The sequence below is a fragment of the Ranitomeya imitator genome, chromosome 4 (assembly GCF_032444005.1).
Source record: "Ranitomeya imitator isolate aRanImi1 chromosome 4, aRanImi1.pri, whole genome shotgun sequence".
Taxonomy (NCBI): domain Eukaryota; kingdom Metazoa; phylum Chordata; class Amphibia; order Anura; family Dendrobatidae; genus Ranitomeya; species Ranitomeya imitator.
The window spans coordinates 536,193,602-536,216,636 of record NC_091285.1 but is presented as its reverse complement, the minus strand read 5'-3'; the positions used below and the strand labels follow the sequence as shown (position 1 = coordinate 536,216,636).

General features: G+C 44.8%; 1 protein-coding gene across 1 annotated transcript in view; it reads right to left on the bottom strand.

Moving 5' to 3' along the window:
• The window catches only part of TICRR (TOPBP1 interacting checkpoint and replication regulator), a 131,642-nt gene that overhangs the window by 36,949 nt on the left and 71,658 nt on the right, over positions 1-23,035 (bottom strand). Inside the window, exons 15-16 of the mRNA XM_069766219.1 lie at positions 4,714-4,854; positions 3,229-3,319 (exon numbers count right to left, since the gene is read on the bottom strand). Of these exons, the coding sequence (XP_069622320.1) occupies positions 3,229-3,319; positions 4,714-4,854 (232 nt within the window). The remainder of the gene's footprint in view (positions 1-3,228; positions 3,320-4,713; positions 4,855-23,035) is intronic.

Genomic DNA, 23,035 nt, shown 5'->3' with positions numbered 1-23,035 from the left:
GAATGCTTCAGCCAGATGGAGGGAGAAGCACTTACCCCAGTCGTGTGTCCCCACGAGTACCGTGATGGATCCTGAAAGCACGATGCGGAGCCCAATAGCGCTGTCTTATATACACAGCAGGCCTTAGGGGGGAGGGACCGCCAAACGATGCTGCGGCCTGGAGCAGGCCCGAAGCCGGGGCCTCAATTTTTCCCCCTTAGAGCGAGGAGAGCCGGAACCAGAAGTGACGCGCCGGAGGGGGCGGAGCCTCACAGCGCGGTCTGATGGCCGGAGGTCCCGGACTCCAGGAAGCTGCCCCACGTCCGTAGCAGCCAGGCAGGGCCGAAGCCTCTGGGGGGACAGCGGCACCGATCATACCCGCAGTGTCGCTCCAAACGCCGCGGCGCCGCCCGGACCACGCTGCATCGTAGCTGCGCTGCAGCGCCGCTGTCATAACGCCACAGCGCCGGACCACGCTGCAGTGCCGCTGTCCTAACGCTGCAGCGCCGGATCACGCTGCAGCGCCGCAGTCCTAACGCCGCGTCGGATCACACTGCAGCGCCGCTGTCCTAATGCTGCAGCGTCGGATCATGCCGCATCACCAAGACGCCGGCCTCAGCAGCGCTAAAAAAGGCACCGCACTCCCGGAGGACGCAGCAGCAGGTAAACCCCCTTGTCATACCACACTCATCGAGGGGTAGAACAAATGACGGTGCAGGAACCCTATCTCCATTATCCCCAGGATAAGGAGAGGGACCGTCCACCACCCCAGCTAACACCGCAGGGGTGTAGAAATCAGGGGGGAACACACGGACATCTTACGGGCACCTGTACAGCCTGGAGTCTAGCTACCTCAGGGTGGTCAGAGCTAAGTCCGGTGAAGAATCCCACGTAGCGGGGAAGGATACGTGGAGAAACATCGCACGTACTTGCCCGTTGATGGTTTGGGGAGATCGGACCTTCAAAAAGGTCCGTCGCCCCTTCAATCCAAAGATGTTGAAAAATCGGGTCCAACGATCCAGGACCCAGAGATGTGCCTCCTTGAGACACTAAGCATAAACTGGAGTCTCTGGTAGCCAGTGTCAGGGTGTATACGATGGAGGAGGAGCTAACTTTTTTTCAAGTTTACTTAGTGTCAGCCTCCTGGCGGCAGAAGCATACACCCACTGTCCTGTGTCCCCCAATGAGGCGAAGGAGAAATGGGTTACGGTGTATATAATCTTATTCATTTTGGGATCAGGGTCATGCTAACAGTCATATCTGTTAAGTTTAACTAATTAATCCCTAAGCTGCCTAGGTCTTCTTGGTTCTTGTTAAGTGTGAATCATTCCTATTTTCTAATACTTCCAAGCAGACAAGTGGTGGTAGTTGTCTTTATTTGCTGCTAATGAGAACCGCTAGATGCAAGCACCGTTCTATTCACACTAATAGCTCTTTAATATACAGACTAAGCCCAATGAGGTTTCTTTCTTGTACCCTTGTCTTTTCTTAAGCTTTGTGAAGCTGTATGTACACAGCTGAAAAGGTCGATCCTACTCTTATTGACGAAAACTACATTTTTCCAGCAGCACTTGATTTTCAGAGCTGCAGTCTCCTCCCTCTTACGTGTTCCTTACTAGTCCCACCTGAGTTACCACTACACTAATCTAAATGTAGAGTTCACCTTTTATGCTTCTGTGCACCATCTGCTCCTATAAAGTACACTGCCTGCCTGATTTCATCTTCATGAATATAACTGCATTGTTAGCTGGTTTATAGCAGAGCTCAACTCTCCTGCACTACTCCATAACAGTGCTTGCAAATGACGGTGAAGAGTTGTGCTTGTAGACTGCTGCTGACAGATCACTGATGTGAAACGGCAATTTTTTATTGACGCATATGGCAGAGGGGATTCTCTCTGCTGCAAAAGAGCAGCATTTGGAGCTTCATATGATTAACCTCTCAGCATCAGGCAATTAATAGTAACTATTTTCAGATCCCTCTAAACACAATCCCATACTGCAGTATATCTCCCCAATCCTGCAGTAACTTTCAGCCCCTTTTCTAAAAAAAAAAGCACTAGCATGCAGTACATCAGACCTTTAAGCCCCCTCTACATAAAGCACCATCCTGCAGTATATTACACCTTGCGACCACTCTATACACAGCCTACAGTCCATCGCTCCTCTTCATTACCAACATACACTGCTGAATCCTGGTATGAGCTCTGCACTATAAAGGAGGCTCCACCTCTTTCTGACATCAGTTTTAGGCACATCCCAGAAGAGCGCCATAGTGGAACTCATGATGCACATGACTAAACTACAGCAGGATGATCCCAATGCCTACTGCAGGGTGGAGGGGAATACTTTCGGGCAAAACGGGGTGATTTAAAATGAAGTTATACTGGCACAAATGAGTAAATATATATGTGTACATTATTATAGGATCACACAGATTTTGGGAATAACCCGTTAAATTTTCTCTTTAATGGAACTAAGGCCTAAATAGCATCACTCCTCCTCCACTAAGCTTTGCAGGTGGCACAATGCAGATAGCCAGGCAACATTCTACTGGCATTCACTGAACTGGGCAGCCCGCGGAAGAAGCCCACGTGAAACACGTGTCGGGACAGCGTGTGTAGCATCACAGGGCAGCGATGGGTAACGGCAACCATGATGTGTGATTCTTGTACTACTTCAGTCAGTGCCACGTTTGTATACTTTAACCTTTCACTAGAGATAGAGATGACAATATCTACACTGAGTCTCACTGGTCTACTTGATATACTATTGCACTGTCACTTTACGGGTTTGACTGTTGAGCTCTAATCTAATATGCTGTACCTGTGGTGTTACACATGACTTTATTGTTGCACCTGTTTCCCTACTTGAATAACTCATAACTTGTCATTGACAAGGATATTATTGTTATAGAAATCCCTTTATATATTGAGCTAAATATATATACTTGTTTTTTATGTGAACTTTTGATCAGGGTCATTTGGATGTTTGGGGTTGTCATGATTTACAAAAAAGAAAACAGTAGTTTGACAATAAATGGCTTCACCCAACCACTAACCATAAGTGGAGAAAAAATGTTGGGGTTATTCACATTCTCTGAAAAAAAGCCAAGAATGCAAATGTTCTGCAAGGGTATGTAAGCTTTTGAGCACAACTGAATAAAAGAAGGAACTGGGAAAATACCTACTGATGAAAACAAGAAAGAAGGGTGTTGGAGAAAAACAAACATGTACCACCCAACACTCACCGGCCTTTAATCTGCTTGTAAAGAAGTCTGTTGGACATTTGCTTGTGTGCAGGCGTTTCTGTCACTTTCTTTGTCAGTAGCTTATAATGATCTAGTAAACGGGAAAGCAGCAATCACACGGTTATGGAATCTGCTTATTGTTAAGGGGAGAACAACAAACAAAACTAAGCTCAATTGAAGTGGTTGTCCAGGATTTGGGAGACTTGGCCAGTTACTTCTAGAGTCAGCATCACATCTGTCCAAAAGTTATGTTGGGTATTACTGCTCAGCTCCACTGAAATTAACAGGGCTCCTGACTTTTGGACATTTGTGGTGTGCTTAGAGAAGAAAGTGGCCATGTTTTTCCTACCTTGGACAACTCCTTTCTATAGAGAACCCATAAAAGATAAACATTTGCTTCCATTTCTAACAGAAGCTGTAAAGCGGTCCTGGACCTGTGTGGTAGATCTTACTCTTGTGAGTTTTGACAATACGAAAAGTGATGCATACTGCACAATTCATGTCATCTGTCAAAATTGCTGTTGTGCTCTTTAACCCCTTCAGGATATGCGTCATATCTGTATGAACAGGCTCACGGGGTGAGCACGTCCATTACCTGGCAGCTCAGTCATGGCTCTTGGAAGAAACAAGAAAAAAACAAAATGCAAAAACAAAGCCCACTAGCTTTGCTACTACCACCTTTTAACTAGCGTATATTTACACTACATTATTTGCACTTCTACGCTTTTTATTGTTCAATTGTTATTTTATAAAGGAGGAATAAAGCAGCAGCTAATTCTCACCTACGGTGCCAATCCAGCGATGTTGGCGCCTGGTCTCCCAGGGCTTGTGTGACGTTCTTGGGCCAGAAGAGTACTGCAGCCAATGAGCGACTGCTTCACTCAGGTCCTTTGGGTAGAATTGACCTTTGGCGGAAGGCAAAGCAGCACTCACTTCTTATGGGTGTCAGTTTCATCAGAAGGAAGTGCGAGTGAAGCGGCCACTGATTGGCATAGGAACGTGAGCCCAGAGATCGCAGGAGCAGTCCCGGCACCAGAGGCGAGTATAGACTGTTCATTTACACAGGGGAACATAGCAATTAAGGGGTTGTTTCAGTGATGAACATCCCTTTTAACCAGTATCAGGAATTCATGTGTTTTCAATCCTTGATTATTCATGCCGTACATTGTTCACATAAATAACTGTTGTAGGCTAGATTGCGAAAAGGAGAAAGCTCAGCCATGGTTTAGGACAAAATTTTGACAGCATGCATTTCCTATCACCATCTCAGTAAGGCCATGTACACACACACTAAGAAATAGGACAGGACTTTGGTGCAGAATCAATGCTAATCTAATTTGGCTAATGCATGTATGCATGCACATGATAATGTTTAGGCGAAAAGCAAGTTCAGCAGCAGATTATAAAAGTCCACAGTGTATTTTCCATGTAAACATACCCTTCATTAATTCTAACAGAAATGACACAAATATCTTGTAAAGTCACCTGTAGTGCCATCATGACTTTTGCTTCGCTTATGCTTCAGACCCTCCACTGCAGATACAGACTGACTTCGTGGCATCTTACTGCCTCTCCTTGTGGAAGAGCGATTCTCTTGAACAAATAAATTTCTTCTTGCTTTTGTGGCTAAAACAGGTGAAAAAATAAATTGCACATAGAACATTGTGTATGTATATAAATATATACAACATATACATACACTAAAATATATTCACAGACAGTGTTGGCACTCTTGAAATTGTTCCAGAAAATGAAATATTTCTCCCAGAAAATTATTGCAATGCAATTACACAGGTTTTGTTATACACATTTATTTTCTGTGTGTATCGGAACACAAAAAAGCAGAGGGAAAAAAAATGCAAATTGGACATCATTTCACACAAAACCCCCATAATGGGCCAAGCAAAATTGTTGGCACCTTTCCAAAATTTTGTTTGTTTCAAACATGTGATGCTCATTGAAACTCACCTGTGGCAAGTGACAGGTGTGGACAATATAAAATAGGGATTTTTGTGTACTCACTGTAAAATCCTTTTCTCCGAGCCAATCATTGGGGGACACAGGACCATGGGTGTTATGCTGCTGCCACTAGGAGGACACTAAGTGAACATAGAAAGATTAGCTCCTCCCCTGCAGTATACACCCTCCTGCTGGATCTAATTGAACCAGTTCGGAAACAAAGCAGTAGGAGCTTAACCATTAACAAGAATAAAGTATGTCAAAAACTAACGAACAAACACAAGACATTAGGCTAACAGGATGCGGTGTACCCCAATGTTTGGCTCGGAAAAAAGGATTTTACGGTGAATACACAAAAATCCCTATTTCTCCTACGCCTCATTGGGGACACAGGACCATGGGACGTCCTAAAGCAGTCCCTGGGCGGGGAATAGTCTTCGTTACTCACAGGTTAACGGTGTTTTTCGGAGTCCATTACAGCACCACGGAGAGAGGGGATCCGCCCTTCAAGAACAGGAAACCTACAGATACATAAGGGCGGCACCTCTCCCACGCATCAGTTGGTTTACAGAGCACAAAAGGACCACCAAGGTTAACAGCATAATTTATATACAATGATACTACTGCTAACCATTCACCACGAGTGGACTATACAAAAAAAAAAGGAAGAGGTGTACACCCAGAACTTAACCCCTTCAAGACCCAGCCTATTTTGACCTTAAAGACCTTGCCGTTTTTTGCAATTCTGACCAGTGTCCCTTTATGAGGTAATAACTCAGGAACGCTTCAACGGATCCTAGCGGTTCTGAGATTGTTTTTTCGTGACATATTGGGCTTCATGTTCGTGGTAAATTTAGGTCAATAAATTCTGCATTTATTTGTGATAAACACGGAAATTTGGCGAAAATTTTGAAAATTTCGCAATTTTCACATTTTGAATTTTTATTCTGTTAAACCAGAGAGATATGTGACACAAAATAGTTAATAAATAACATTTCCCACATGTTTACTTTACATCAGCACAATTTTGGAAACAAAATTTTTTTTTGTTAGGAAGTTATAAGGGTTAAAATTTGACCAGCGATTTGTCATTTTTACAACGAAATTTACAAAACCATTTTTTTTAGGGACCACCTCACATTTGAAGTCAGTTTGAGGGGTCTATATGGCTGAAAATACCCAAAAGTGACACCATTCTAAAAACTGCACCCCTCAAGGTACTCAAAACCACATTCAAGAAGTTTATTAACCCTTCAGGTGCTTCACAGCAGCAGAAGCAACATGGAAGGAAAAAATGAACATTTAACTTTTTAGTCACAAAAATTATCTTTTAGCAACAATTTTTTTATTTTCCCAATGGTAAAAGGAGAAACTGAACCACGAAAGTTGTTGTCCAATTTGTCCTGAGTACGCTGATACCTCATATGTGGGGGTAAACCACTGTTTGGGCGCACGGCAGGGCTTGGAAGGGAAGGAGCGCCATTTGACTTTTTGAATCAAAAATTGGCTCCACTCTTTAGCGGACACCATGTCACGTTTGGAGAGCCCCCGTGTGCCTAAAAATTGGAGCTCCCCCACAAGTGACCCCATTTTGGAAACTAGACGCCCCAAGGAACTTATCTAGATGCATAGTGAGCACTTTGAACCCCCAGGTGCTTCACAAATTGATCCGTAAAAATGAAAAAGTACTTTTTTTTCACAAAAAAATTCTTTTAGCCTCAATTTTTTCATTTTCACATGGGCAACAGGATAAAATGGATCCTAAAATGTGTTGGGCAATTTCTCTTGAGTACGCCGATACCTCATATGTGGGGGTAAACCACTGTTTGGGCACATGGTAAGGCTCGGAAGGGAAGGAGCGCCATTTGACTTTTTGAATGAAAAATTATTTCCATCGTTAGCGGACACCATGTCGCGTTTGGATAGCTCCTGTGTGCCTAAACATTGGCGCTCCCCCACAAGTGACCCCATTTTGGAAACTAGACCCCCCAAGGAACTTATTTAGATGCCTAGTGAGCACTTTAAACCCTCAGGTGCTTCACAAATTGATCTGTAAAAATGAAAAAGTACTTTTTTTTCACAAAAAAATTATTTTCGCCTCAATTTTTTCATTTTCACATGGGCAGTAGGATAAAATGGATCATAAAATTTGTTGGGCAATTTCTCCCGAGTACGCCGATACCTCATATGTGGGGGTAAACCACTGTTTGGGCACACGGCAGGGCTCGGAAGGGAAGGCGCGCCATTTGACTTTTTGAATGGAAAATTAGCTCCAATTGTTAGCGGACACCATGTCGCGTTTGGAGAGCCCCCTGTGTGCCTAAACATTGGAGCTCCCCCACAAGTGACCCCATTTTGGAAACTAGACCCCCCAAGGAACTTATCTAGATGCATATTGAGCACTTTAAACCCCCAGGTGCTTCACAGAAGTTTATAACGCAGAGCCATGAAAATAAAAAATAATTTTTCTTTCCTCAAAAATGATTTTTTAGCCTGGAATTTCCTATTTTGCCAAGGATAATGGGAGAAATTGGACCCCAAATATTGTTGTCCAGTTTGTCCTGAGTACGCTGATACCCCATATGTGGGGGTAAACCACTGTTTGGGCGCACGGCAGGGCTCGGAAGGGATGGCACGCCATTTGGCTTTTTAAATGGAAAATTAGCTCCAATCATTAGCGGACACCATGTCACGTTTGGAGAGCCCCTGTGTGCTTAAACATTGGAGATCCCCCAGAAATGACACCATTTTGGAAACTAGACCCCCAAAGGAACTAATCTAGATGTGTGGTGAGGACTTTGAACCCCCAAGTGCTTCACAGAAGTTTATAACGCAGAGCCATGAAAATAAAAAAAAAAATTATTTTCTCAAAAATGATCTTTTAGCCTGCAATTTTTTATTTTCCCAAGGGTAACAGGAGAAATTTGACCCCAAAAGTTGTTGTCCAGTTTCTCCTGAGTACGCTGATACCCCATATGTGGGGGTAAATCACTGTTTGGGCACATGCCGGGGCTCGGAAGTGAAGTAGTGACGTTTTGAAATGCAGACTTTGATGGAATGCTCTGTGGGCGTCACGTTGCGTTTGCAGAGCTCCTGATGTGGCTTAACAGTAGAAACCCCCCACAAGTGACCCCATTTTGGAAACTAGACCCCCAAAGGAACTTATCTAGATGTGTGGTGAGCACTTTGAACCCCCAAGTGCTTCATAGAAGTTTATAATGCAGAGCCGTGAAAATAATAAATACGTTTTCTTTCCTCAAAAATAATTATTTAGCCCAGAATTTTTTATTTTCCCAAGGGTTACAGGAGAAATTGGACCCCAAAAGTTGTTGTCCAGTTTCTCCTGAGTACGCTGATACCCCATATGTGGGGGTAAACCACTGTTTGGGCACACGTCGGGGCTCAGAAGGGAAGTAGTGACTTTTGAAATGCAGACTTTGATGGAATGGTCTGCGGGTGTCACGTTGCGTTTGCAGAGCCCCTGGTGTGCCTAAACAGTAGAGACCCCCCACAAGTGACCCCATTTTAGAAACTAGACCCCCCAAGGAACTTATCTAGATATGTGGTGAGCACTTTGAACCCCCAAGTGCTTCACAGACGTTTACAACGCAGAGCCGTGAAAATAAAAAATCATTTTTCTTTCCTCAAAAATTATGTTTTAGCAAGCATTTTTTTAGATTCACAAGGGTAACAGGAGAAATTGGACCCCAGTAATTGTTGCGCAGTTTGTCCTGAGTATGCTGGTACCCCATATGTGGGGGTAAACCACTGTTTGGGCACACGTCAGGGCTCGGAAGTGAGGGAGCACCATTTGACTTTTTGAATACGAGATTGGCTGGAATCAATGGTGGCGCCATGTTGCGTTTGGAGACCCCTGATGTGCCTAAACAGTGGTAACCCCTCAATTCTAACTCCAACACTAACCCCAACACACCCCTAACCCTAATCCCAACTGTAGCCATAATCCTAATCACAACCCTAACCCCAACACACCCCTAACCCTAACCACAACCCTAATTCCAACCCTAACCCTAAGGCTATGTGCCCACGTTGCGGATTCGTGTGAGATATTTCCGCACCATTTTTGAAAAATCTGCGGGTAAAAGGCACTGTGTTTTACCTGCGGATTTTCCGCGGATTTCCAGTGTTTTTTGTGCGGATTTCACCTGCGGATTCCTATTGAGGAACAGGTGTAAAACGCTGCGGAATCCGCACAAAGAATTGACATGCTGCGGAAAATACAACGCAGCGTTCCCGCGCGGTATTTTCCGCACCATGGGCACAGCGGATTTGGTTTTTCATATGTTTACATGGTACTGTAAACCTGATGGAACACTGCTGCGAATCCGCAGCGGCCAATCCGCTGCGGATCCGCAGCCAAATCCGCACCGTGTGCACATAGCCTAATTCTAAGTATGTGCACACGCTGCGGAAAACGCTGCGGATCCGCAGCAGTTTCCCATGAGTGTACAGTTCAATGTAAACCTATGGGAAACAAAAATCGCTGTACACATGCTGCGGAAAAACTGCACGGAAACGCAGCGGTTTACATTCCGCAGCATGTCACTTCTTTGTGCGGATTCCGCAGCGGTTTTACAACTGCTCCAATAGAAAATCGCAATTATAAAACCGCAGTGAAATGCGCAGAAAAAAACGCGGTAAATCCGCCATAAATCTGCAGCGGTTTAGCACTGCGGATTTATCAAATCCGCAGCGGAAAAATCCGCAGAGGACCAGAATACGTGTGCACATTCCTAACCCTAACCCTAGCCCTAACCCTAGCCCTACCCCTACCCCTAACCCTACCCCTAAAAAAATTTCTTTATTTTTTTATTGTCCCTACCTATGGGGGTGACAAAGGGGGGGGGGGGGGGGGGTCATTTATTATTTTTTTTATTTTGATCACTGAGATATAATCTATCTCAGTGATCAAAATGCACTTTGGAACGAATCTGCCGGCCGGCAGATTCGGCGGGCGCACTGCGCATGCGCCCGCCATTTTGGAAGATGGCGGCGCCCGGGAGAAGACGGACGGGACCACGGCTGGATCGGTAAGTATGATAGGGTGGGGGGGGACCACGGGGGGGGGGGGGATCGGAGCACGGGGGGGGGGAATCGGAGCGCGGGAGGGGTGGAACGGAGCGCGGGGGGCGTGGAACGGAGCACGGGGGGGCTGGAATGGAGCACGGGGGGGTGGAACGGAGCACGGGGGGGGGGGGGTGGATCGGAGTGCAGGGGGGGTGATTGGAGCACGGGGGGGTGATTGGAGCACGGGGGGAGCGGACACAAGCACGGGGGGGAGCGGAGCACTGGACGGAGGGGAGCCGGAGCAGTGTACCGGCCAGATCGGGGGGGTGGGGGGGCGATCGGAGGGGTGGGGTGGGGGCACACTAGTATTTCCAGCCATGGCCGATGATATTTCAGCATCGGCCATGGCTGGATTGTAATATTTCACCCGTTATAATGGGTGAAATATTACAAATCGCTCTGATTGGCAGTTTCACTTTCAACAGCCAATCAGAGCGATCGTAGCCACGAGGGGGTGAAGCCACCCCCCCTGGGCTAAACTACCACTCCCCCTGTCCCTGCAGATCGGGTGAAATGGGAGTTAACCCTTTCACCCGATCTGCAGGGACGCGATCTTTCCATGACGCCGCATAGGCGTCATGGGTCGGAATGGCACCGACTTTCATGACGCCTACGTGGCGTCAAAGGTCGGGAAGGGGTTAAGAAGACGGGAGGGTATGTACGCGTGCTATCATGGACTCCGAAAAACACCATTAACCGGTGAGTAACTAAGACTATCGGTCGTCCATGACAGCACCACGGAGAGAATTACAGAGAGTAAACTGACTAGGGAGGGACTACAGCTTGCAGCACCCTTACACCAAAAGAGAGGTCCGAGGAAGCACCCAGGTTTAATCTATAATGGTTATAGAATGTGTTAGGAGAAGACCAAGTAGCAGCCTTACATATTTGGTCGATCGACACCTCTAACCTCTCCGCCCACGAGGCAGCCATAGCTCTAGTGGAATGCGCTCTTAGACCTTCAGGCGCCGGCTTGCCCTTTGAGATGTATGCCAGTGAAATAGCCTCCCTGATCCACCTAGCTAGCGTAGATTTTGATGCTCTACGACCTTTCCTGCTACCCTGATAGGACACGAATAGGGCGTTATCTATTTTCCAAGGATCAGTCACTGATAGATATTCTAGGATACATCTTCTTACATCTAAGGTGTCTAGTTTCCTTTCCTTATTAGTAGGATTAGGGAGGAAAGATGGAAGAACTATCTCCTGTGTTCTATGGAATCTGGACACTACTTTAGGAAGATATGCTGGATCAGGGGAAAGTATCACTATCATCCCTAAGTTGCATGTAAGGGGGAAGCCTGGATAACGCCTATCCTACGAGCCAGGAAGGCTACTTTAAGAGACAGATTTTTAATAGAGGCTGATGAAATTGGCTCAAATGGGGCTTATGTCATGGCCGAAAGGACTAAAGGTACCTTCACACAACGATATTGTTAACGATATCGTTGCTATTTGTGACGTAGCAACGATATCGTTAATGAAATCGTTCTGTGTGACAGCGACCAACGATCAGGCCCCTGCTGGGAGATCGTTGGTCGCTGAATAAAGTCCAGAACTTTATTTCGTCGCTGGACTCCCTGGAGACATCGCTGGATCGGCGTGTGTGACACCGATCCAGCGATGTCTTCACTGGTAACCTGGGTAAACATCGGGTTACTAAGCGCGGCCCTGCGCTTAGTTACCCGATGTTTACCCTGGTTACCGGCATCGTTGGTCGCTGGAGAGCTGTCTGTGTGACAGCTCTCCAGCGACCAAACAGCGACGCTGCAGCGATCCGGATCGTTGTCGGTATCGCTGCAGCGTCGCTTAATGTGAAGGGGCCTTAAGTTTAAGTCCCACGGCATGACCCTATTCTTCACCATTGGCCTAGACAGTTTTGTCGCCTTGATGAATATGCTGACTCAGTAATTTTCAGAAGTGTTGCATCCAAAGAGGGCCCCTAAGGCTGACACCTGTACTTTAAGAGTATTTGGGGATAACCTCATATCCAACCCCTTTTGCAAGAACTCCAAAATCTCTATTGGTGTTGATTGACCAGCTACTACTTTTTATGCAATGAAATCACAGAGATGTGTCACACAAAATACTTAATTAACATTTCCCACATGTTTACTTTACATCAGCACAATTTTGGAAACAAAATTTTTTTTGTGTTAAGGTACCTTCACACATAACGATATTGTTAACGATATCGTTGCTATTTGTGACGTAGCAACGATATCGTTAATGAAATCGTTCTGTGTGACAGCGACCAACGATCAGGCCCCTGCTGGGAGATCGTTGGTCGCTGAATAAAGTCCAGAACTTTATTTCGTCGCTGGACTCCCTGGAGACATCGCTGGATCGGCGTGTGTGACACCGATCCAGCGATGTCTTCACTGGTAACCAGGGTAAACATCGGGTAACTAAGCGCAGGGCCGCGCTTAGTAACCCGATGTTTACCCTGGTTACCATGCTAAAAGTAAAAAAAAACAAACACTAGATACTTACCTACCGCTGTCTGTCCTCCAGCGCTGTGCTCTGCACTCCTCCTGTACTGGCTGTGAGCCGGAAAGCAGAGCGGTGACGTCACCGCTCTGCTTTCCGGCTCACAGACAGTACAGGAGGAGAGCAGAGAAGCAGAGCGCAGCGCTGGAGGACAGACAGCGGTAGGTAAGTATCTAGTGTTTGTTTTTTTTTACTTTTAGCATGGTAACCAGGGTAAACATCGGGTTACTAAGCGCGGCCCTGCGCTTAGTTACCCGATGTTTACCCTGGTTACCGGCATCGTTGGTCTCTGGAGAGCTGTCTGTGTGGCAGCTCTCCAGCGACCAAACAGCGACGCTGCAGCGATCCGGATCGTTGTCGGTATCGCTGCAGCGTCGCTTAATGTGAAGGGGCCTTTAGGGAGTTATAAGGGTTAAAAGTTGACCAGTAATTTCTCATTTTTACAACACCATTTTTTTTTTAGGGACCACATCTCATTTTAAGTCATTTTGAGGGGTCTATATGATAGAAAATACCCAAGTGTGACACCATTCTAAAAACTACACCCCTCAAGGTGCTCAAAACCACATTCAAGAAGTTTATTAACCCTTCAGGTGTTTCACAGGAATTTTTGGAATGTTTAAATAAAAATGAACATTTAACTTTTTTTCACAAAAAATTTACTTCAGCTCCAATTTGTTTTATTTTTACCAAGGGTAACAGGAGAAAATGGACTCCAAAAGTTGTTGTACAATTTGTCCCGAGTACGCCGATACCCCATATGTGGGGGTAAACCACTGTTTGGGCGCATGACAGAGCTCAGAAGCGAAGGAGGGCAATTTGACTTTTCAATGCAAAATTGACAGGAATTGAGATGGGACGCCATATTGCATTTGGAGAGCCACTGATGTGCCTAAACATTGAAACCCCCCACAAGTGACACCATTTTGGAAAGTAGACCCCCTAAGGAACTTATATAGAGGTGTGGTGAGCACTTTGACCCACCAAGTGCTTCACAGAAGTTTATAATGCAGAACCGTAAAAATAAAAAATCATATTTTTTCACAAAAATTATCTTTTCGCCCCCAATTTTTTATTTTCCCACGGGTAAGAGAAATTGGACCCCAAAAGTTGTTGTACAATTTGTCCTGAGTATGCTGATACCCCATATGTGGGGGTAAACCACTGTTTGGGCGCATGGGAGGGCTCTGAAGGGAAGAAGCGCCATTTGGAATGCAGACTTAGATGGAATGGTCTGCAGGCGTCACATTGCGTTTGCAGAGCCCCTAATGTACCTAAACAGTAGAAACCCCCCACAAGTGACCCCATATTGGAAACTAGACCCCCCAAGGAACTTATCTAGATGTGTAGTGAGAACTTTGAACCCCCAAGTGTTTCACTACAGTTTATAACGCAGAGCCGTGAAAATAAAAAATCTTTTTTTCCCCACAAAAATTATTTTTTAGCCCGCAGTTTTGTATTTTCCCAAGGGTAACAGGAGAAATTGGACCCCAAAAGTTGTTGTCCAATTTGTCCTGAGTACGCTGATACCCCATATGTTGGGGTAAACCCCTGTTTGGGCACACGGGAGAGCTCGGAAGGGAAGGAGCACCGTTTTACTTTTTCAACGCAGAATTGGCTGGAATTGAGATCGGACGCCATGTCGCGTCTGGAGAGCCCCTGATGTGCCTAAACAGTGGAAACCTCCCAATTATAACTGAAACCCTAATCCAAACACACCCCTAACCCTAATCCCAACGGTAACCCAGACACACCCCTAACCCTAATCCCAACCCTATTCCCAACCGTAAATGTAATCCAAACCCTAACCCTAACTTTATCCCCAACCCTAACCGTAGCCTTAACCCTAGCCCCAACCCTAACCCTAACGGGAAAATGGAAATAAATTAATTTTTTTTATTTTTTAATTTTTCCCTAACTAAGGGGGTGATGAAGGGGGGTTTGATTTACTTTTATAGCGCGTTATTTAGCGGATTTTTATGATTGGCAGCCGTCACACTGAAAGACGCTTTTTATTGCAAAAAATATTTTTTGCGTTACCACATTTTGAGAGCTATAATTTTTCCATATTTGAGTCCACAGAGTCATGTGAGGTCTTGTTTTTTGCGGGACGAGTTGACGTTTTTATTGGTAACATTTTTGGGCTATGTGACATTTCTTGATCGCTTTTTATTCCGATTTTTGTGAGGCAGAATGACCAAAAACCAGCTATTCAAGAATTTCTTTTGGGGGAGGCGTTTATACCGTTCCGCGTTTGGTAAATTTGATAAAGCAGTTTTATTCTTCGGGTCAGTAAGATTACAGCGATACCTCATTTATATAGTTTTTTTATGTTTTGGCGCTTTTATACGATAAAAACTACTTTATAGAAAAAATAATTATTTTTGCATCGCTTTATTCTGAGGACTATAATTTTATTTTTTGCTGATGATGCTGTATGGCGGTTCGTTTTTTGCGGGACAAGATGACGTTTTCAGCGGTACCATGGTTATTTATATCCATCTTTTTGATCGCGTGTTATTCCACTTTATGTTTGGCGGTATGAGAATAAAGCGTTTTTTTGCCTTTTTTTTAATTTTAACAGTGTTCACTGAAGGGGTTAACTAGTGATATAGTTTTATAGGCTGGGTCGTTACTGACGCGGTGATACTAAATATGTACTTTTATTGTTTTTTTATTTAAAGAAATGTATTTATAGGAACAATATATATATATATATATATATATATATATATATATATATATATATATATATATATATATATATATATATATATATATATATATATATATATATATATATATATATATATATATATATATATATATATATATATATATTTTTTACACATTGGAATTTTTTTTTTTACACTATAACATTGCCCCAGGGGGGGACATCATGTTATAGTGTAAGATCGCTGATCTGACACTTTGCGATCTCACGTGCACTTTTCCTATGCTTCCCGGCGCCTGTTCTGAGCAGGAGCAGTGAAGCCACCTCCGTGCAGGACCCGGATGCCGTGGCCATCTTGGATCCGGGCCTGCAAGGAGGAGGTAAGAGACCCTCGCAGCAACGTGATCACATCGCATTGCTGCGGGGGTGTCAGGGAAGCCCGCAGGGAGCCCCCTCCCTGCGCAATGCTTCCCTATACCGCCGGCACACCGCGATCATGATTGATCGCAGTGTGCTGGGGGTTAATGTGCAGGGGGCGGTCCGTGACCGCTCCTGGAACATAGTGCCGGATGTCAGCTGCGATAGGCAGCTGACACCCAGCCGCGCTCCCCCGTGAGCGCGGCCGATCGCTATGACGTAGTATCCCATTGAGGGTCAGATAGGCCTAGGTCACCTCGACGGGATAGTACGTCATAGGTCAGAAAGGGGTTAAGGCCCTTCCATGACCCCTGGAATGAAACAAATAAAGCTCTCCGTTTCCTCCAGGATCTTGTCATCTCTTAATACTGTAGGATACATCTCCTGACATCTAGGCAATGGAGTCTCTCCTCTTTCTTGTTGCTAGGATTGGGACAGAAAGAGAGAAGGGTTATATCCTGAGCCCTATGGAATCTCGATAACACTTTGGGGAGATATGCCGGATCTAATTTTCATACGATACGATACACTTTATTGATCCCGTGGGAAATTATGGTATCACAGCAGCACGACTCAAATCATAAAAATCATAAAGGAATTACATAGTTGACATGACAGTGGAGTTGACAGAAGAACATTATACATTATACATTAGAATAGGACATACACAACGAGTGAACTGAAATGTAGAGAAATAAGTAGACATTCACCTTGGTGGTTTAACCCTAGTGTTATTGTTGTACATTCCCATGGCAGTTGGCACAAACTATTTCCTATATTTTTCCTTCTTACACCTCAGAAGTATAAGCCGGTTACTGAAGGTGCTCTTCTGTCTCATGAATAGCTCATATAGTGGATGTGCATTATTGTTCATAATTGCCATACACTTTTTCAGAGTTCTTTTCTCCACTACCTCCCCAAAAGAGTCCAGATTACAGCCGACAGCAGAACTTGCCTTCTTAATAATCTTATTCAGCTTATTAGCATCAGAGGCCCGCACACTACTACCCCAGCACGTGATTGCAAAAAAGATGGCACTTGCCACCACAGATTGGTAGAACATTTCTAACATTTTGCTACACACATTAAAAGACCTCAGTTTCCTTAGGAAATACAATCTGCTCATCCCCTTCTTGTAGACAAACTCTGAGTGGCATCTCCAGTCCAGTTTGCTATCCAAATGGACCCCCAAATATTTGTAACTCTCCACCTGCTCTACTCCTGACCAGCAATAGTGATCGGTAAGCATTCCAACTTAATCCTGCTATAGTTGGCCACCAACTCCTTGGTTTTCTTAACATTTAGTTGTAGATAGTTACCATTGCACCAATCCACGAAATTCGACACCACCCTTCTATATTCCTCATCCCCCTGATCTCCCCTAATGCATCCCACAACCACAGAGTCATCCGAAAATTTTTGAAGGTGGCAAAGTTCAGATTTATACTGAAAGTCTGAAGTATACAGTGTGAATAGAAAGGGCGCAAGCACCGTTCCCTGGGGGGCACCTACACTGCTCAATAATCTGCTTGACACCACTGCTCCCATCTGTACAAACTGTGGCCGATCTGATAGGTAGTCAGTTATCCAATTTCTCATCCCCTCCTCAACCTTCATATCAGTCATCTTTTTGTGTAGTAAAAGTGGCTGCAGGAAGTTAAATGCACTCAAGAAATCGAAGAACATCGCTCGCACCGTGGTTCCGTCAATCTCCAGAAATGAATGTACCCTATGTAACAGAGAAAGGATAGCATCATCCACCCCCAATCTATGTCGGTAGGCAAACTGAAGGGGATCGATAAAAGCGTTAACCCTCGGTCTTAAGTGAGCAAGCACTAATACAACTCTATTGTCCATAATTTGCGTGTAAATCCCCAACCCTACGGGCCGATGTAAGTGCCACTAACAAAGCTGTTTTTAATGTTAGTACTTTATCTGTTGTTGTATTTAACGGCTCAAATGGGCTTTCTGTCAAAGCTGTCAATACTAAATTTAGATACCATGGTGGAGGAGTAGGGGATGGAACAGAGTCAGTTCTACTACAGGCTCGGATAAACCTCAACACCCACCTATTGCTTGCCAGGTCACAGTTAAATAAAGCTAAAGCTGAAATGTGTCCTTTGAGGGTACTAACAGCTAATCCTAGATCTAAGCCCATTTGCAATAACTCCAGTATTGCCAGTATCGGGACCTCCCCTTCCCGTATAGGCCCTGAGCTGGACAGGAATTTCTTCCATATTCTCCCATAGATCTTGGTCGTTACTGGTTTTCTGCTACTAAGTAACGTGGATATTAAACCAGCTGGGAATCCGGCTTTCTCTAATAACTACCGTTCAAATGCCAGGCTGTGAAATGTAGCCCAGAATTCTGTGGATGGTTGTAGGGACCCTGTGTTAGAAGGTCCTGGTCTTCCGGGAGTACCCACGGGTCCGTCACTTACATCACTCTCAGCCAGTAAAACCATGGTCTTTTCGGCCAGAAGGGAGCTATTACAATCACTCTGGCCTTGTCCTCCCTGATCATCTTCAGAACTGCTGGAATTAGACATATCGGTGGGAAGGCATACATGAGTCCTGATGTCCATTCTATGCTGAAGGCGTCTACTGCCAATGGTCTGTCTGCTGCGTTCAGAGAACAGAACTTCTGAACTTTGTTGGTTTTTGAGGCAAAGAGGTCTTCCCCACGTGTATTATCCGATGAAAAATTGACTTTTTTAGGGACCATTCCACTTGCCTGAAGTGGTTCCTGCTTAAAATGCCTTTATATTGTCCACACCTCGAATGTGCAGGCCGATAATGAGAGGAAATGCCTTTCGGCCAGAGTCAGGAGTCTTTTGGTTATGTGCATCAATGACCGAGAACGGGTGCCCCCCTAGTGGTTTACATATGCGACTGCTGTTCGGCTGTCCAATAGGACTCTCACATGATGCCCTGTTACGTGTGGAAGTAACTTCCTCAGCGCTTTCTCGATTGCTAGGAGTTCCCACTCGTTTGAGGATAGATTTCTTCCTTCCTGAGCCCAGGGGTCTTGGACCCATAGTGTGTGAGTGAGCTCCCCTCCCTCATGGACTGGCGTCCATTGTGATCACTTTGGAGGCTGTGTAGGTCTAGGGAACTCCTCTCGGAGAAGACTATCTGTAACCACCATCTGAGTGATTCGAGTACAGAAAGCCGAAGAACGAGCTTCTGCGCTAGCTGCCCCTGAAGTTCCAGGTCGTTCCGCAGCAGACACCATTGCAGTTCTCTTGCATGGAACTGGGCCAATTTTACTGCCGGTATGCAGGAGGTTAGGGACCCTAACACCGACATGGCTCTTCTTAAAGTCATCTCTGGTATTTTTAATGTTGTCAATCATTTGTTTGATTTTTTCCTCTTTTTCCTCTGGGAGGCGACACTCCTGCGCCACCGAGTCTACCATTATCCCTAGGAAATTCTAGACCATCGCCGGCTCCAGTTTGGATTTCTTGAGGTTCAGTTGCCATCCTAGTGTCCATCACTATTCTGACCTGCTCCTGACAGTGAGAAACGTTTTTCCCCACCATCAGGAAGTCATCTAAGTAGGGTATTATCAGAGTATCTTTTTCTCTGAGATGTGCTGTGACCTCTGCAATCAGTTTTGTAAATACCCGTGGGGCTGTTGCTATCCCAAAGGGCAGAGCCCTGTACTGAAAGGGACGTAGCTGGGACCCCATCTGAACTGCTACTCTGAGGAACTTGCGATCTCGTTGTCTGATTGGGACGTGATAATAAGAGTCCTTTAGGTCTAGGACTGACATGTAACACTGAGGATACACCGGATTACGTACCGGTAATGCTCTTTTATAGAGCCACGACAGCACCCACTGAGAGAGGGGATCCGCCCCTAGGAACAGGAAACCCTACGGAGAGATAAAAGGGACGGTCCCCCTCGCTCCCACAGTTTTGGGTTACAGAGATTGCGAGGAACCGCCCACCAGTTTTAGTAGGTAATTCTATATCATCATTTACTATAACTTAACTACGTATAATTACAGGAATCCACCACCCTTAACAGTGCTCATATGTACACTAATATATGTAAATGGGAGGGAAGTGAAGGGGTGCGGTCGTGGCTCTATAAAAGAGCATTACCGGTACGTAATCCGGTGTTTTCTCTTCGCCACAACAGCACCCACTGAGATACTTTCAGAGATAGTTATTTGGGGGGGGATTATCGTATTAAGAACAGATCTACCGAAACACAAGTCAGTGGAGGCAGATAGATCTAATCTATAGTGACTATAGAAGGTAGAAGGGGACGACCAGGTTGCGGCCTTACATATGAGTTCTATAGGAACCTCTGCTCGCTCAGCCCAGGATGATGCTATCGCCCGGGTGGCATGTGCCTTTACAGCTTCAGGTGGATTCTCCCCTTTAGAGGAATAGGCCAGGTATATCGCCTCCCGAATCCATCGGGATAATGTGCCTTTTGTAACACCAGATCCTTTCCTTTGACCCTGGAAGGAAACAAAGAGAGCCCTGCTCTTCCTCCAGGCGCTAGTCCTGTCTAGATAAGCTATTATAGCCCTTCTCACGTCTAAAGTATGGTACTTTTCTTCCTCTTGATTTGTGGGGTCATTATAAAAAGAAGGAAGAAGGATTTCTTAAGACCTATGAAATAAAGTACACATTTTAGGTAGGTAGGAAGGGTCTGTTTTCAAGACAATTCTACCTGGAAAAATTGACATAAAGGGAGGATCTACTGATAGCGCCTGTATGTCGCTATCGTGCCCTAAAAACTCATTTGTTCAGACTGGCCTACCGCCTCAATGCATTAACCTAACGATCCCTGTGTGGCCTATTTATAATAAAAAAAAAAAAAAAAAAAAAGGTTCCTCGCATCATGTTCTCATACACTTTATGCAGTATTAGCCCTCTGTGTCTGTACTGCTACATACTTAGGCAGGTAACTGGTTCATGCAGCTTTACATGAACACCTGAGCCTTACACTATAGCTGGTCCGAATAACTAAAGCAATTGTTACCATCCACCTCTCGTGTCTCCCCTTTTCCCCATAGTTTGTAAGCTTGCGAGCAGGGCCCTCACTCCTCCTGGTATCTGTTTTGAACTGTATTTCTGTTATGCTGTAATGTCTATTGTCTGTACAAGTCCCCTCTATAATTTGTAAAGCGCTGCGGAATATGTTGGCGCTATATAAATAAAATTATTATTATTATTATGTCACTTACCCTTCTTGCCGATACCAGCGCGACAAGAAGAGCAGTCTTAAGGGAAATACATTTGATGTGAGCTTAGTCTAGAGGCTCAAATGGGTGACCTGTTAAGGCTTCCAGGACCAAATTAATATCCCAAGGAGGTATCTGGGGAATCTGGACTGGTTCTGATCTCTGGCAGGCTGAAATAAATCTAGCTATCCACCTATTACCCGCAACATTGTGACTATACAAGGCCCCTAGAGCCGAAACTTGTACTTTTAGAGTACTAACTGAAAGGCCTAAATCACGACCTTTCTGAAGAAACTCTAGAATAGTAGAGACGGGAATTTTATTTGATAAGGCCGATGGATAGAGATTTAAAAATTTCTTCCACACTCACATACAGTGGGGCAAAAAAGTATTTAGTCAGTCAGTAATAGTGCAAGTTCCACCACTTAAAAAGATGAGAGGCGTCTGTAATTTACATCATAGGTAGACCTCAACTATGGGAGACAAACTGAGAAAAAAAAAATCCAAAAAATCACATTGTCTGTTTTTTTAACATTTTATTTGCATATTATGGTGGAAAATAAGTATTTGGTCAGAAACAAAATTTCATCTCAATACTTTGTAATATATCCTTTGTTGGCAATGACAGAGGTCAAACGTTTTCTGTAAGTCTTCACAAGGTTGCCACACACTGTTGTTGGTATGTTGGCCCATTCCTCCATGCAGATCTCCTCTAGAGCAGTGATGTTTTTGGCTTTTCGCTTGGCAACACGGACTTTCAACTCCCTCCAAAGGTTTTCTATAGGGTTGAGATCTGGAGACTGGCTAGGCCACTCCAGGACCTTGAAATGCTTCTTACGAAGCCACTCCTTCGTTGCCCTGGCGGTGTGCTTTGGATCATTGTCATGTTGAAAGACCCAGCCACGTTTCATCTTCAATGCCCTTGCTGATGGAAGGAGGTTTGCACTCAAAATCTCACGATACATGGCCCCATTCATTCTTTCTTGTACCCGGATCAGTCGTCCTGGCCCCTTTGCAGAGAAACAGCCCCAAAGCATGAGGTTTCCACCACCATGCTTTACAGTAGGTATGGTGTTTGATGGATGCAACTCAGTATTCTTTTTCCTCCAAACACAAGTTGTGTTTCTACCAAACAGTTCCAGTTTGGTTTCATCAGACCATAGGACATTCTCCCAAAACTCCTCTGGATCATCCAAATGCTCTCTAGCAAACTTCAGACGGGCCCGGACATGTACTGGCTTAAGCAGTGGGACACGTCTGGCACTGCAGGATCTGAGTCCATGGTGGCGTAGTGTGTTACTTATGGTAGGCCTTGTTACATTGGTCCCAGCTCTCTGCAGTTCATTCACTAGGTCCCCCCGCGTGGTTCTGGGATTTTTGCTCACCGTTCTTGTGATCATTCTGACCCCACGGGGTGGGATTTTGCGTGGAGCCCCAGATCGAGGGAGATTATCAGTGGTCTTGTATGTCTTCCATTTTCTAATTATTGCTCCCACTGTTGATTTCTTCACTCCAAGCTGGTTGGCTATTGCAGATTCAGTCTTCCCAGCCTGGTGCAGGGCTACAATTTTGTTTCTGGTGTCCTTTGACAGCTCTTTGGTCTTCACCATAGTGGAGTTTGGAGTCAGACTGTTTGAGGGTGTGCACAGGTGTCTTTTTATACTGATAACAAGTTTAAACAGGTGCCATTACTACAGGTAATGAGTGGAGGAAAGAGGAGACTCTTAAAGAAGAAGTTACAGGTCTGTGAGAGCCAGAAATCTTGATTGTTTGTTTCTGACCAAATACTTATTTTCCACCATAATATGCAAATAAAATGATTAAAAAAAACAGACAATGATTTTCTGGATTTTTTTTTTTCAGTTTGTCTCCCATAGTTGAGGTCTACCTATGATGTAAATTACAGACGCCTCTCATCTTTTTAAGTGGTGGAACTTGCACTATTGCTGACTGACTAGATACTTTTTTGCCCCACT